At 49.0% G+C, this 14,191-nt stretch overlaps 1 protein-coding gene and 1 long non-coding RNA gene across 15 annotated transcripts in view; one reads left to right on the plus strand and one right to left on the minus strand.

Annotated features, from left to right (window-relative positions):
• LOC111541867 overlaps window positions 1-8,931 on the minus strand; it is a 20,892-nt gene extending 11,961 nt beyond the window's left edge. The window contains exon 1 of the long non-coding RNA XR_002731384.3: window positions 8,869-8,931. This is a non-coding gene — a long non-coding RNA (uncharacterized LOC111541867). The remainder of the gene's footprint in view (window positions 1-8,868) is intronic.
• The window catches only part of IKZF4 (IKAROS family zinc finger 4), a 37,418-nt gene that overhangs the window by 14,672 nt on the left and 8,555 nt on the right, over window positions 1-14,191 (plus strand). For 3 of the 14 annotated variants that reach the window (XM_023210824.2, XM_023210825.2, XM_023210826.2), the window contains 4 exons: window positions 2,229-2,280; window positions 8,894-8,998; window positions 10,608-10,868; window positions 11,606-11,773. In XM_023210824.2, coding sequence (XP_023066592.1) covers window positions 2,241-2,280; window positions 8,894-8,998; window positions 10,608-10,868; window positions 11,606-11,773 — 574 coding nt within the window. In that variant the 5' untranslated portion in view covers window positions 2,229-2,240. Of the gene's footprint in view, window positions 1-2,228; window positions 2,702-3,398; window positions 3,533-5,173; window positions 5,714-7,483; window positions 8,673-8,893; window positions 8,999-10,607; window positions 10,869-11,605; window positions 11,774-14,191 lie in introns of those variants that run through there. The other 11 variants (XM_031936318.1, XM_023210820.2, XM_023210818.2 and 8 more) reach the window with 11 other exon arrangements.

A 14,191-nucleotide genomic window follows, 5' to 3' on the forward strand; every position in this document is an offset into this window, starting at 1 on the left:
CCTCCCAAAGTGCTGGGATTACAGGCTTGAGCCACCGCGCCCGGCCGCAAACCAAATTTTTATCCATCTGCCTCAGTGAGATCCTTCAAAAAGACCAAGAATCCCCACAGCAACTCAGACTGTTCCCTTGCCCCATTCTTGCTTCTGCCTCTGCCTCAGGGCGTTTAGTTTTCATCAGATGAGTGGGGGTTGCAATTTTTATTTATTTATTTTATTTTATTTTATTTATTTATTTATTTTGAGACGGAGTCTCGCTCTGTCGCCCAGGCTGGAGTGCAGTGACCGGATCTCAGCTCACTGCAAGCTCCGCCTCCCGGGTTTACGCCATTCTCCTGCCTCAGCCTCCCGAGTAGCTGGGACTACAGGCGCCCGCCACCTCGCCCGGCTGGTTTTTTGTATTTTTTAGTAGAGACGGGGTTTCACCGTGTTAGCCAGGATGGTCTCGATCTCCTGACCTCGTGATCCGCCCGTCTCAGCCTCCCAAAGTGCTGGGATTACAGGCTTGAGCCACCGCGCCCAGCCTATTTATTTTATTTTATTTTATTTTTTGTGACCAGGTCTCACTATGTCGCCCAGACTGGAGTACAGTGGCAGGATCTCGGTACACCACAACCTCCACCTCCTAAGCTCAAGTGATTCTCCTGCCTCAGCCTCCCAAGTACCTGGGATTACAGACTCACACCACTATCGCCTGGCTAATTTTGTTTTGATTTGTTTTTTTAAGAGATGGAGTTTCGCTCTTGTTGCCCAGGCTGGAGTGCAATGGTGTGATCTCGGGTCACTGCAACCTCCGCCTCCTGGGTTCAAGTGATTCTCCTGCCTCAGCCTCCCGAGTAGCTGGGATTACAGGCATGCGCCACCACACCTGGCTAATTTTTTTTGTATTTTTAGTGGAGATGGGATTTCTCCATGTTGGTCAGGCTGGTCTCAAACTCTTGGCCTGAGGTGATCTGCCCGCCTCGGCCTCCCAAAGTGCTGGCATTACAGGTGTGAGCCAGTGCGCCTGGCTTTAATTTTGTATTTTTAGTGGAGACGGGGTTTCACCATGTTGGCCAGGCTGGTCTTGAACTCCTGATTTCGAATGATCCACCCGCCTCAGCCTCCCTAAGTGCTGGGATTACAGGTGTGAGCCACCAGGCCGGCAGCAATTTTGGATGTATGTAAATTTCCACCAGATAGATTTTTTTTTCTCTCCTCCCACAGGCTCCTAAAGAGATAATTCATTGCAACAAATGATCACTTTTAAGTGTTCTCAGTTCCTGATTGTTTAATACTCTACTGCCAATTACTGCTTGCCTTCCCTCAAATAGACTTTAACCTTCATTTTAAATTCAGACTCCCCCCCTCATTTTTTAAAATAAGCATAGCAGAATAATTGATGAGAGGGTGGGGATAACCATTTACAGGTTTAATTTGTTTATCACACCTTCAGTAGAGGACTTATCACTGAACCCTGAGTGGGCTGCTCTCCATCTTCTACTTTTCCTGTCACCATCCCTCACACAACATACTCCCAGACAGAAACCCTTGAATGACTGAACCCAGCTTCTTATTACTACCCCATATTTAACTGAGGTATAGAGCCTCTAAGGGGCTGTTTCTTTGCCTCCTCAGGGCTGAGGTGTAACCTCCACCTACATACATCTACGTACACAGTCTAATCTCAAAATCAAGGACCACTCTGGATTAAGATAGTGTCTCCACCTCAGAGGCTGGGGAGGCCTGCAGAAGTTGTAAATTGGAGGAAATAGTGGGGTTTGTAAATCCGGGTACATTGTCTTTCATCAGGACCAAGTGTAAGGTTTTTCTTGGAGACAGGGTCTCACTTGGTTACCCAGGCTGGAGTGCAGTGATAAGATCACAGCTCACTGCAGCCTCGACCTCCAGGCTCAAGTGATCTTCCCACCTCAGCCTCCTGAATATCTGGGACTACAGGCACATGCCACGATGCGTAATTTATTTTTATATTTTGTAGAGATGGGATCTCCCTATATTGCCCAGGCTGGTCTCAAACTCCTGGGCTCAAGCGATCCTCCCACCTTCTTCCCAAAGCACTAGGATTACAGGCACTGAGCCACCGTGTCTGGCTAAGGTTTTTCTTCTTTAGGATAGTATCAGACCATGCTTAAGTGCTCCTTTAGGTTTCTTGCTAACTCAAGAATGTTAAAGAAAAGCCTCCTCCCTTCCCAGAGCTATCTTCTAATAGCAGCTATTTTCTCTTTCAACAGAATCTCTTTAAAATGGACATAGAAGACTGCAATGGCCACTCCTATATGTCTGGTATGCCTTCTGTGTGTTCTGTTTGTTAGGGACTGGAAGCAGACCCTCTCCTGTAGAGCAGAGCAGAGAGCCTTCAGCCTAGGCACATAGCCTCTAAATGTCCTAGTCACATAGCTAACTCTCCTGCTTGGTGGCCCTTGGTAGTGTGCAATTATTTTGGTGATCTTACATTCCCTAAATAGTAATTCTCTTTTCCAGACTTCTTGGGGGATGGAGGAAGGGAATAGGAGGGGAATATGAGCGGACATCATTAGAAGAATAATTTGAAGCAAATAGATGGAAAGAAGACGTGGTTCCTTCTCCTTTGCTCTGAAGTCACCAGCCAGACATGAAATCCTGCTCTAGCCAGATAGAGTGGCACAAGATTTCAAACCTCAAAGGCCTGCAAGGGCCAGGTGGTCGTGTGAATGAGTGAAGTAAGGTTAGGATAATAAGCAGAAAAGAATGGTGGGGGCTGTCATGAAGTGGGGAACATATGTCCCACTTAAAGGGACAGCAGCTTTCAGTGTCCACTAGAACTTGTCATGCAGGAATGTGTAGCTAGTGTGGCCAAAACTTCTAAATGTTTAAGAGAAATCAGAAATCCAAATTTTTATATGAAATGACTCCATTTTAAAATAATGACGCGAGGCTGGGCACGGTGGCTCACGCCTGTAATCCCAGCACTTTGGGAGACAGGCAGATCACGTGAGGTCAGGAGTTCAAGACCAGCCTGGGCAACATGGTGAAACCCCATCTCTACTAAAAATACAAAAATTAGGCCAGGCACAGTGGCTCACGCCTGTAATCCCAGCACTTTGGGAAGCCAAGGTGGGCAGATCACGAGGTCAAGAGATCGGGACCATCCTGGCCAACATGGTGAAACCCTCTCTCTACTAAAAATACAAAAATTAGCTGGGCGTGGTGGCACATGCCTGTAGTCCCAGCTACTCAGGAGGCTGAGGCAGGAGAACCCGGGAGGCGGAGGTTGCAGTGAGCCAAGATCATGCCACTGCACTCCAGCCTGGCGACAGAGTGAGACTCTGTCTCAAAAAAAAAAAAAGAAAAGAAATAATAGAAACCAAAACTCGGTTTTGATGTGATGAGTATCCGTATCAGAAACCCAAGCATAATTGTGGAAATGACCTATAGCTTATTTTTTACTCTAAAGTAGGACCAATGAAGGAATTATTGGCATGCACTAAAGGATGGGTCAGACAAGATGGGTCAGACACACATATGAGAGTCATTGGCAACATCCGGGTAATGTAAGGTAAGATGTTGACTCTGGCCCCTTTCTTGTTTAAGGAGGGAAGGAGTTGGAATGGGTAAAGGCATTCAATACCTGCCACATGCTCGAAAGAATGACAGGGATCAGGCAGACTCATTTAATTGGAAGAGACTTTATTAGAACAAAAGTCATGGCGCTTGTGAGGAGCGAGCCAGTCCTCCTACCTCCTGCTCAGTTAGGCCTATTCAGAAAACCACTACTGAGCAACAAGTACACTCGGGACCCTGCTTTAGTGCTGGGGAACACTCAGATGGATAAAATCCAGTCCCTGCCATAAAGCAGGCAAATGAGAAACTACAAATCCCGTGGAGCTCTTTTCAAACCTGTTTATGGAGAATACTCGTGGAAAACTGAGGTGATTTGCTTCACTGTGCTATGAAGCCAAGTTTTCCCTGCTTTCAGCAGATTGGCATTTCCTAGATAAGAAGTGGCCTCTGCACAGGATGGTTTTTGAATGGAAGTGGAGGCCAGGAACTCCTCCTCTGTACTTTGAGAATTCTAGATGTCAGCAGCTACCTTAGAAAGGGAAAGGGGAAAGTCAAAGTAGGGCTACCATTAGCTCTGAAAAGTACCCCTCTTAGGACTGGGCAAAGCTGTGCTCATCACTGACCCATCTCTCCTGGAAGAGTCATATGGAAGCAGAGGGAAAGGCTGCAGCACACAGCCCTCCTGAAGCACACTGCGAACCTCCACAGGCCCCCACAGTTCTTCTGTTCCACACCAGGTGACCTTCCCTCATCAGGCCACTTGATGAAAAGGGTTACTCTCCTGTTCTTCCAAGAGATTTGAATTATTCCTCACAGAACGTGATTTAGAAAATCCATCTTTTCTCCCCTTTTCTCTTTTTAAAGCTACAGATCATTCCTTTCTGGGGCAGGGAAAAGGGGGAGATAAGCAAGAGTCTATTAATTTACGGCACAGATAACCACCCCCTCCATTTTCCTATCTTTCAAGGGAAACAGAGTTGCTCAAACCCAGCTCATGCCATTAATTGACTGAGCAGTGCTTGCCCCGTTTTCTGAGACTGTTAAATGTTTAAGAGAACTTTGGTAGAAAGGGATTCAGGGGTAGGCAACCCAAAGTTTCACAGCCCCTCCCACCCCCAAATTCTTGGAATCAGAAAATGTAGTCTTCCAAAGTAGGTCAGTTTGTCAGTGAGCAGCTCCTCTGAAAGGGAAGGGAGCAGAGGCCTTGTCCTGATAGAGGGCGGATTCATCCAGGGCTTTCGGCTGCTGGGGCCCCAGGGGCACAGGAGGGAGGGGAAGTGGGGAGACCATACCAGCCTTTTTGCCTGGGATCTGAAAGGTCTCAGGGCCATGGAGCAACACTAGCCTGACACCAGACTGCTGGGCCCTCTCGCCGCTGGAAAGGAGGAGGCTGTCAGTCCCCAGATCTAGAGAGCAACCTTCCTCCTGGAGGAGGAGGGAAAGAGTTTGGTGGGGGAGGGGCTTTCTGCCGATCTGAGAGCCTTGAAGCTGTCCGTGTCCTGGGCCCCATGACCTCTGGGGCCTTGGCTTCCCCAGCTGGCAGAGGATTGGGCCTTCCCTGGGGCCCCCCCTTTCTCCCTCCCACCCGCAGGCCCATCCATCTCTCTCTCTCTCTCTCTCTCTCTCTCTCTTGCACACACTCTTCCCTCTCTCAGGCATTTGTTGTGCAGTTCCTCTTTGTCTGCTGGGCACGAGGGGCAACGGCATCTGCCTTTCCCTCCCTGTGCACACACCCACCACCCACCCCCTGCACTGTCTTGGAAAAGGGATGCTGTAGCCTAGCATCTCCCCCACCATATACACATATACATTCTCTCCAGCCCCCTCCTCAAGCACATCCAAGCGTGCTCTCCCCTCTCCCTCTCTCCCTGTCTCTCTCTCCCTCTCTCTCTCTCACACACACACACACACTCTCAACACACATACACCCTGGGCTGAGCTGCTCTTGCTGGCTACAGCCGTGGGCCTCTGCTCACCGTGCCGCTGCTGCTGCCTGCGAAATGACGGCGGTTCCCCTCACTTCCAGGAATCCACGCTTCCTGGAAGGTGAGTGGCTGGGCTCACCCCTGCCTGCCACTGAGACGCAGACATGCATACACCACCCGCACTCCCTCGCCGTTTCCAAGGCGGCGGCCGCGTTCGCACCCCAGGGTCTCACCGGCAAGGGAAGGATAATGTAAGTTCAGGCAGAAGGCGGCTAGTGGAGGGAGGAAGGGGGGTGCTGGGGCTAGGGAGCCAATTCAGTAACTACTCCCAAGCCTGAGGAGATGGAGAGGATGGGGGCTGTGTGTGTATGTGTGTGTGTGTGTGTGCGCGTGTGTGTATGTGTGTAGCGGGGGAGGGGGCGTTCCTCCTTATACTTGCGGAGGATGGGAAAGGGTGTTTGGTGTTGCTAAGCAAAGACGGCGACTTGGACAGTGGGAGCCTGTGGTGACATCTTGATTAGGCCTTGGGGATAGAGGTAGAGCTGTCTGGGGTGAAATACCGAGACAGGCCTGGGTGGGAAGGGGTAGTGGAGAAAATCAAGGTAAGGAAGAGGAGCCTTGGCAAGCAGATGCCTCAGCCTGGAACAGAGATCTGAGGGGCCTCAGCCTCCTCCCCACAAAAGAGCTGAGGATGGGCGTCTTTCTTTGCTCTTCTACCCACTATTCCCTCTTAGCAGGCTAGGATCCTGCCACCCTGGAGCCCATGGTCAAGAAAGGGAAAGCAGTTATGATGAGGTCCCTTGCAGAGAAGTGCGGAGGTTCTCCAAGCTCATGGCTATTCCCTAGATGTAGCCACTATGTAAAGGTCTCAAGGCAAGGCAACAGGAGTGGAGGGCTGACCTCCTTTAACATGTGAAACGCCTTTAGCTTGGGGCCTGTTTCCCAGTTCCTTTCTCTCCCTCCTACTTTTCAGCCTTTACCTACCTCCCAGTTCCTCTGATGTGAACCTCATGATTTGGCTTTGCCCTCTGGGGGTTCAGCCAATCTATGATGACTTTGAGCAAGAACATTTCTCAGAGACCTAAGAGCAGCCTTAATTCTTGGCTTTGACAGTCTGGGATTTCTTGGGAGTCCCAGACTTTTGAAATTCCCTTACTGGGGTTTCTGGGGCTGAGAGAGGAACTGCTAAACTTCCTAAATCTTACTCTAGTCCCCTTCACCCGAGCTAGAATTCAAAATCCTTGGTGCCCACGAAAGCCTTTCTGACTCCTGAAACAGATTCATTATACATATATACTAGCCCCATAAAAGTAGACTTGAGCCTGATTTTCCCCTTACCTTAATCTTAGAGAGGGCAATAGCATCAAAGAGCCTCTTGAATTACTGGTATGACTCCTGCTCCTCTTCCTGCTTCTGGGCCTTAATTGGGAAAGCCACAAAGGATACTTTCCCCTCAGTGTTTCTAAGTGTACCTTTAAATATATTTTCCTCCATATAGCAAGTCCCTGGCCTCAAGAGGCAGCCTCAGCCGAATAAGCTGGGACCAGCGATGGATTTCCAACAAGTTCACTCATCCTTTTAGGGTCAAGGCCTCAAAACCAAGTGCCCTGTTCTTCCCTGATTAGTACATCAAGTGATTTAGGGCAAGTCAGCACTAATAAAGGGAATAAGAGGATACCCTTTTCAGCCCTTCTAACCCTAGTAAACCCTACACTTAGTTGAAAGGACATATTTAAAACTGGCTCTGAGTCTACAAATCTCAACCCACAATCCTGAGATGCTCACTTCATGATATGTGTGTGGTTCCAATTTTGGGCAACATTTTCAGGTAACCATGGCTCACCTAAAGAGCCCCAGCTGGGAAAACTCCGCTTCAAGCCATAAGGCTTTTTCTATAGATAGTGAACAAATTTCCTCAGGCTTTGACGGGATAGAATGGGGAAAATGGGACTTTAGGAGAGGATATGAATGAGAAATGGTCCCAAAGTCCTGAGTGGTTGTTTTCTTCCCACTGACCAAAGCTGGAGAGGGATCCCTCAGGAGGGTGTGTTCCGGATTTCTTGCCTCAGGCCCAAGACTCCAACCATTTTATAATGGAATCTTTATTTTGTGAAAGTAAGTATGTACATAGCTGGGCAATTGGGTAAAGTACTAATAGGTGGACTTCAGGGATGAATTTTAGGCTTCCTCTCTCTTTCTTGCACTCTCTCTTGCTCTTTCTCTCTCTCTCGCTCTTTCTCTCTCTCTCTCTCTCTCCCATATTTAGGCCTGTGTGCACACATCCATGCATGTACATGTTAGCAGATAATGTAGAAGGCTACCAGTATGTTTATCCCAATAGGTATGTTCTCTTTATATGTATCTACATATGTGCTGTGTCTCTGTGTGTGTTTATCTACATGTATTTTTATTTCACCTATGTATTTGTGCAGAAGATTGCGGGGAGGAGGGATTTTTTTTAGAAAGACATTCGTATCTTTCTTTAGGTATGTTATCTGATTTCCAAAAACATTATGAAAGCCTCAAAAAGCATTTTTACAAAACAATTTATCAAAAAATTAAAACAAATATACTGAGAATAAATTGATCGCTTAACGGTCAATGGACATCAAATAGTAAACATGTGATTGGAATCAGATCAATAGGAGACTTTCTGGAGTAATCAAATTTTTGCTGAATTTAGAAAGTCTAAGGGGCCCAATTCTTCCCTACTAAGACGGTGACCCCCAATTGGCTGGGTAGGTGGTGGTGAAGGACATGGACACTTACTGTCTATGATCCCAGTTCCACACTAGCAGCTATGTAACCTTAGACAAGTAACATAACCTCTTTTGTACCTCAGTTGCCTCATCTGAAAAACTCATGATATTAGCATCTACTTCATATAGTTGTTGTGAAGATTAAATGAAATTATTCATTTCAAGTGCATAGAATAAAGCCTGGCACATAGTAAGTATTCAATTAATATCATTAGCTGCTATGATGATTACTAATATTATCATTAGATTCAGGGACAATTCCAGTTGCCTTTCCTGCAGATCCTGAACCTGGCTGGGGGCTCCGGAGAGGACCAGTAGGGAAGAAAGTCTGTCCTGAACATCTGTCCCTTCTGCAGCCCCCATTTTTCTCTCCGCCCTGGCACGCCCAGCCCCAGCCCGGCTTCCTGTGGACGTCAGGCAGTGATGCTCTTCCCCTCAGGCCTAGATAAAGGTAGGGTAGGCAAGGCCCAGCCACTGAGCTCACGGAAGGCAGCACCAGGCATCCAGACTGGTGGGGGCGCAAGGTATGGTGCCCAGCATACAATACTGCCTTGTACATGGCTATGAAGGAAATATTTGTGAAATTTAACTGAATTTTTTTAAAAGATTAGGCAATGGACAGTAGATAACTCCAGCTCCAGCTTTACCTGCCCTCTTGTTCTCTCCTCCAAGGTAGCGGGGACTCATCTCTGGAGAAGGAGTTCCTCGGGGCCCCAGTGGGGCCCTCGGTGAGCACCCCCAACAGCCAGCACTCTTCTCCCAGCCGCTCACTCAGCGGTAAGTGTAACCTCCTACCACCTCCTGGCAGTAGGCACACCCTTTTGCGTTTGGCCTTCAGTTCACCTTCTACTGGCAACCATTTCCCCATCGTCACCTCCTACTGGTCTCCTGCTTAGTCTCTTAAGAGCAATAAGGAGACCGGTGTCTAGGGTTTTTCTGGCTTCTGAAAGGACAGTGAATAGTCACTGGCAGACTAGGGTGGAATTAAAAGAGGTATAGGTGGGATTAAGGTAAAGGTTTCAAAGAGAAATTGTGGAATTAGAGAAGCAGGTAGATAGAAATGGTCATCAGGTGGAGTTAGATAGGAAATAGAGAGTAGAAGGACCTCCCCATCTCCCCACAGCCCATTCTCCTACCCAGACAGGGTCCCCATGACTGCTCCTCCCCAGCTGGCCCTAGATCTGTGACATTCTCTAAATGGTTGGAATAGCCAGGAATGTAGGTCGGAGCTAGAGCCAAAGCCTTCTCTTCAATGGTTCCTCCTTCCTTTATCCCTCCTGCCCTGCCTCAGAGTTTTATGGAGGTGGAGAGGGTAGAGGGGTTCAGCCTAATGGGGTGGGAGGGAACTGTAAGCATGTCTGTCTTCCAGTTTTGCTCTTTGGCCTGTTGTCCTCCTTCAGTCTTCCTAGGTCTGTTTTCCCGCCACTCTTAACTTGCTGGCTTCCTGCCCAGGGCCAAGCCAGACATCTTTCTTAATGACAAGAGAGTAGAGAAAAAAGCTCCCCTTAGTCGCCTCTTCTCCTCAGTGACAGAAGACATCCTATGTACCCCCAACTTTTTACTTTTTGAGACGGAGTCTTGCTCTGTTGCCCAGGCTGGAGTGCAGTGGTGCGATCTCGGCTCACTGCAACTTCTGCCTCCCGAGTTCAAGCGATTCTCCTGCCTCAGCCTCCAAAGTAGCTGGGATTACAGGCATACACAACCATGCCTGGCTAATTTTTGTATTTTTAGTAAAGACAGTGTTTCACCATGTTGGCCAGGCTGCTCTCAAACTCCTGACCTCAAAAGAATCCACCGCCTCCGCCTCCCAAAGTGCTGGAATTACAGGCGTGAGCCACCGCACCTGGCCCAACTTTTTTCTCTTGAAGCCTATTTGCCTGGTGGGTGGGAGAAAAGGTTGTCTCAGGTTCCAGCAGGATTCTGATAGCAGCAGCAGGGATACTAGGGTGTTAGTTCCATTTAAGGCTTGAATGTCTCAGGGCCTAAAGACACCCTCTTAAACTTTAAGAGTGCCATTCTGGGCCCGGCGCAGTGGCTCACACCTGTGATCCCAGCACTTGGGAGGCCAAGGTGGGCGGATCACCTGAGGTCGGGAGTTTGAGACCATCCTGACCAACATGGAGAAACCCCATCTCTACTAAAAATACAAAATTAGCTGGGCATGGTGGCGCATGCCTGTAATCCCAGCTACTCGAGAGGCTGAGGCAGGAGAATAACTTGAATCCGGGAGGCGGAGGTTGCAGTGAGCCGAGATTGCGCCATTGCACTCCAGCCTGGACAACAAGAGCGAAACTCCATCTCAAAAAAAAAAAAAAAGTGCCATTCTGGCCTGGGAGCAGCTCCCCGCTTTGCCTCTCTCTATTCTAAACACCATCCCACCCCTCAGCCAACTCCATCAAGGTGGAGATGTACAGCGATGAGGAGTCGAGCAGACTGCTGGGGCCAGATGAGCGGCTCCTGGAAAAGGACGACAGTGTGATTGTGGAAGATTCATTGTCTGAGCCCTTGGGCTACTGTGATGGGAGTGGGCCAGAGCCTCACTCCCCTGGGGGCATCCGGCTGCCTAATGGCAAGCTCAAGTGTGACGTTTGCGGCATGGTCTGTATTGGACCCAACGTGCTCATGGTGCACAAGCGCAGCCACACTGGTAAGTAAGCCAGAGGGTCTCTGGGAGGAGCTCCCAGGGTGGGGTTGAGAGGCAGGGGCAGTGCTGGGACAACAGCAGGGATGGGGCTGGAGGAGGCCATGCAGGGAGTGGGTAGCCTCAGAAAGGGAAGGGTCTCACGCAGCACATTTTCTAGCTGACAAAATGAGGCGGGGTGGGGGTGGGTGCAGAATTTAATTCCCCTTAATACCTGTAGTTTCCTGGCACTTTCCTCAACTGCTGTTATAAAGAAAAGCTGATATTTTTCTCAGTATATGAGGGAGGGGAAAGTGTAGACTCAAGAATGAGCCAGTGGTCCAATAGGGGTAAGACTCCTGGGTATTCTTTGGGCCCTCCCATCTAATAATCAAAAAAAACAAAAACAAAAACAAAAAAAAACCGGAAAACAAAAGCCTTCTCTTCTCAGCTTCCTCAGGCCTTGGGCTCCTAGGGCAGAGTGGGCCCTGTGGGGCTCAGTTTTTGGTAACAGTCTTTTGGCCTCGTGTTCCAGGCCCCTCTCCCTGCCACACACTTCTAATCCACACCTTCCCCAGGGTAAGACCCAAGGGATCCCCAAGGGATCTTGATAAAGCAGGGTTTGTGTGCATTGCACTTCTGCCAGTCAGCAGTGTGTTCAGAGCACCTTCCCTTGGGCAAGGTAGGACAGAGGGTGGGGCGACAGGTTCAGCCTTCAAAGTTCCTCACATGCAGTCCCCTGGGATTTGTTCTTTCACTTGCAGGTGAAAGGCCCTTCCATTGCAACCAGTGTGGTGCCTCCTTCACCCAGAAGGGGAACCTGCTGCGCCACATCAAGCTGCACTCCGGGGAGAAGCCCTTTAAATGTCCCTTCTGCAACTATGCCTGCCGCCGGCGTGATGCACTCACTGGTCACCTCCGCACACACTCAGGTCAGTGACTGTCCAGTGGGATGAGGGAATGAGGCTCCAACACACCCAGTATGTAGAGCTCAGTGACTTCTCTTGTATTTGGGGAGTTACAGTGTCTGTCATTGAGGGGGTGAGAGTATTTACAGAGCAGATAGGGCCCCCTGCCTCTCTCACCCATCCTCTGGGCAGCAAGGCCTCATGAGAAATTTGGGAGACACCTTGATGGGGTATTTTACATCCACCATATTCTGTGACTTGCAGCAAAAGGAATAGGGGCAATGTTAAGTCACCCTTCCCTGACTTTTGTTTGTTTCTTGTTTTTTCAAGATGGGGTCTCACGCTGTTGCCCAGGCTGGAGTGTAGTGGCGCAATTTTGGCTCACTGCAGACTTGATCTCCTGAGCTCAAGCCATCCTCCCACCTCAGCTTCCTGAGTAGGTGGGACCACACATGCCACCACACCCAGCTAATGTTTGTATTTTTTCGTAGAGACAGGATCTCCCCATGCTGCCCAGGCTTGTCTTGAACTCTTGATCTCAAGCAATCGGCCTGTCTCAGCCTCCCAAAGTACTGGGATTATAGGCGTGGCGTAAGCCACTGTGCCTGGCCTTCCCTGACTTTTGTATTTTAGATTGTTGATGCCGCAATCCATGCCCTATTACCCCCAACATCTAAGCCCCTGGGAGATCCCTCCTCTCACTCCCATCTGCCCCAGGCCCCACACCTGTCTTCATCTTCACCCTCCTTCCTCCCACACCACCAGAGGTCTTGGGCAACCAGTCTATCCTCTCCTTTACTTCCTACTGGCTCCTGGAAATATCCATGGGCCTCTCAAATTGCAAAAAAGGGAGCCTAGGACTTCCAAATAGAAAAGAGTATCCTATTTCTGTTCCCTATCCCAAGAGGTTGTCACCTTCCCAGAGGCAAGAGAAAGTCCAGAGGGTGCCTAGAGACCAATGTTTGGAACAGTGCTGGGAAACGGGATTAACAAGGTTTTCTAGCCCAGTCAAGACTGTTTGAATCAATATCTGTCTGAATCAGCTGGACAGATAGCACTTTTTAGGCATTTTACTAAGCTTTAGGCTTTTGGCTTGAACTTGGGAAGAGGCCAGGAGCTGAGCTGGCAAGAAGGAGGGAGCTCAAGATTGGGAAAAGGCAGGAAGAAAGGAAGGGGGAAAGAATTAGTAGGGTCTGTCCTTGGAAACTTTCCTGGCTATTTTTCTCTTTTCTTAAACGCTCCTGAGCCAGGATTTAAAGGGACAGAGCAATCATTTCACCAACTTCTACTTTCTCCACCCACTTACCTTGTTTCAGGTTCTCCCACCTTGTAATTGGGACCTCTTTATCTCTATGTATGTGGAGAAACAGGGAGAAAGACCATCGTTGATTCATGCTTTATATCTACAGAGCATTTCACTTATGTTTCTTCATGTGACCCTCATAACAATTCCAAGGTAGATGTGATTATCCCCATTTTGTTGACAAGGGAAATGAAGCTGTTGGGGGGAAAATGAGTTGCGGGTCACATAGCTATTCTGCAGCCTAGCTGGAACCCCATCAAGCTCCAGTGCCAGAAATACGTACTTCTTTTCCTCAGAAAAGGGGCTGCTGCTCCTCCTGCTGGTTTGGAACAAGGATGGCTTGGCCCCTAGAATTCTTACCAACTATGCTGTGAGGTCAACTGGGTAGATTTTGGATTTCGATCTGTAGATTATTAACAACAGAAGCAGACACAGATATACTGTCAGGTCCCATCTCTGTGAAGTGCTTTCTGTTGCAACCTCTATTATAAGAAAAAAGAGACTGAATGCATGTTCTCACTCATGTGGGAGCTACGTATGGAGTAGGCTGGGCGCAGTGGCTCATGTCTATAATCCCAGCACTTGGGGAAGCCAAGGCGGGTAGATCGCTTGAGCCCAGGAGTTTGAGACCAGCCAGGGCAATGTAGTAAGACTCTGTCTCTATTACAAACAAAAAGCTAGCCAGGTGTGGTGGCACACACCTGTAGTCCCAGCTACTCAGGACGCTGAGACGGGGAGGATCACTTGAACCTGGGAGGTCAAGTGACCTGTGATCATGTCATTGTACTCCAGTCTGGGTGACAGAGTGAGACCCCGTCTTGGGGGAAAAAAAAAAAGGCCAGGCACGGTGGCTCATGCCTGTAATCCCAGCACTTTGGGAGGCTGAGGCGGGTGGATCACCTGAGGTCAGGAGTTCGAGACCAGCCTGACCAACATGGCGAAACCCCGTTTCTACTAAAAATACAAAATTAGCCAGGCGTGGTGGTGCATGCCTGTAATCATCGCTACTCGGGAGGCTGAGACAGGAAAATCACTTCAGCCCAGGAGACAGAGGTTGTAGTGAGCCAAGATCGTGCCATTGCACTCCAGCCTGGGCAACAAGGGCAAAACTCCATCTCAAAAAAAAAAAAAAAAAAAAA

Source organism: Piliocolobus tephrosceles, chromosome 10 (assembly GCF_002776525.5).
Source record: "Piliocolobus tephrosceles isolate RC106 chromosome 10, ASM277652v3, whole genome shotgun sequence".
In the NCBI taxonomy this organism is placed as follows: Eukaryota; Metazoa; Chordata; class Mammalia; order Primates; family Cercopithecidae; genus Piliocolobus; species Piliocolobus tephrosceles.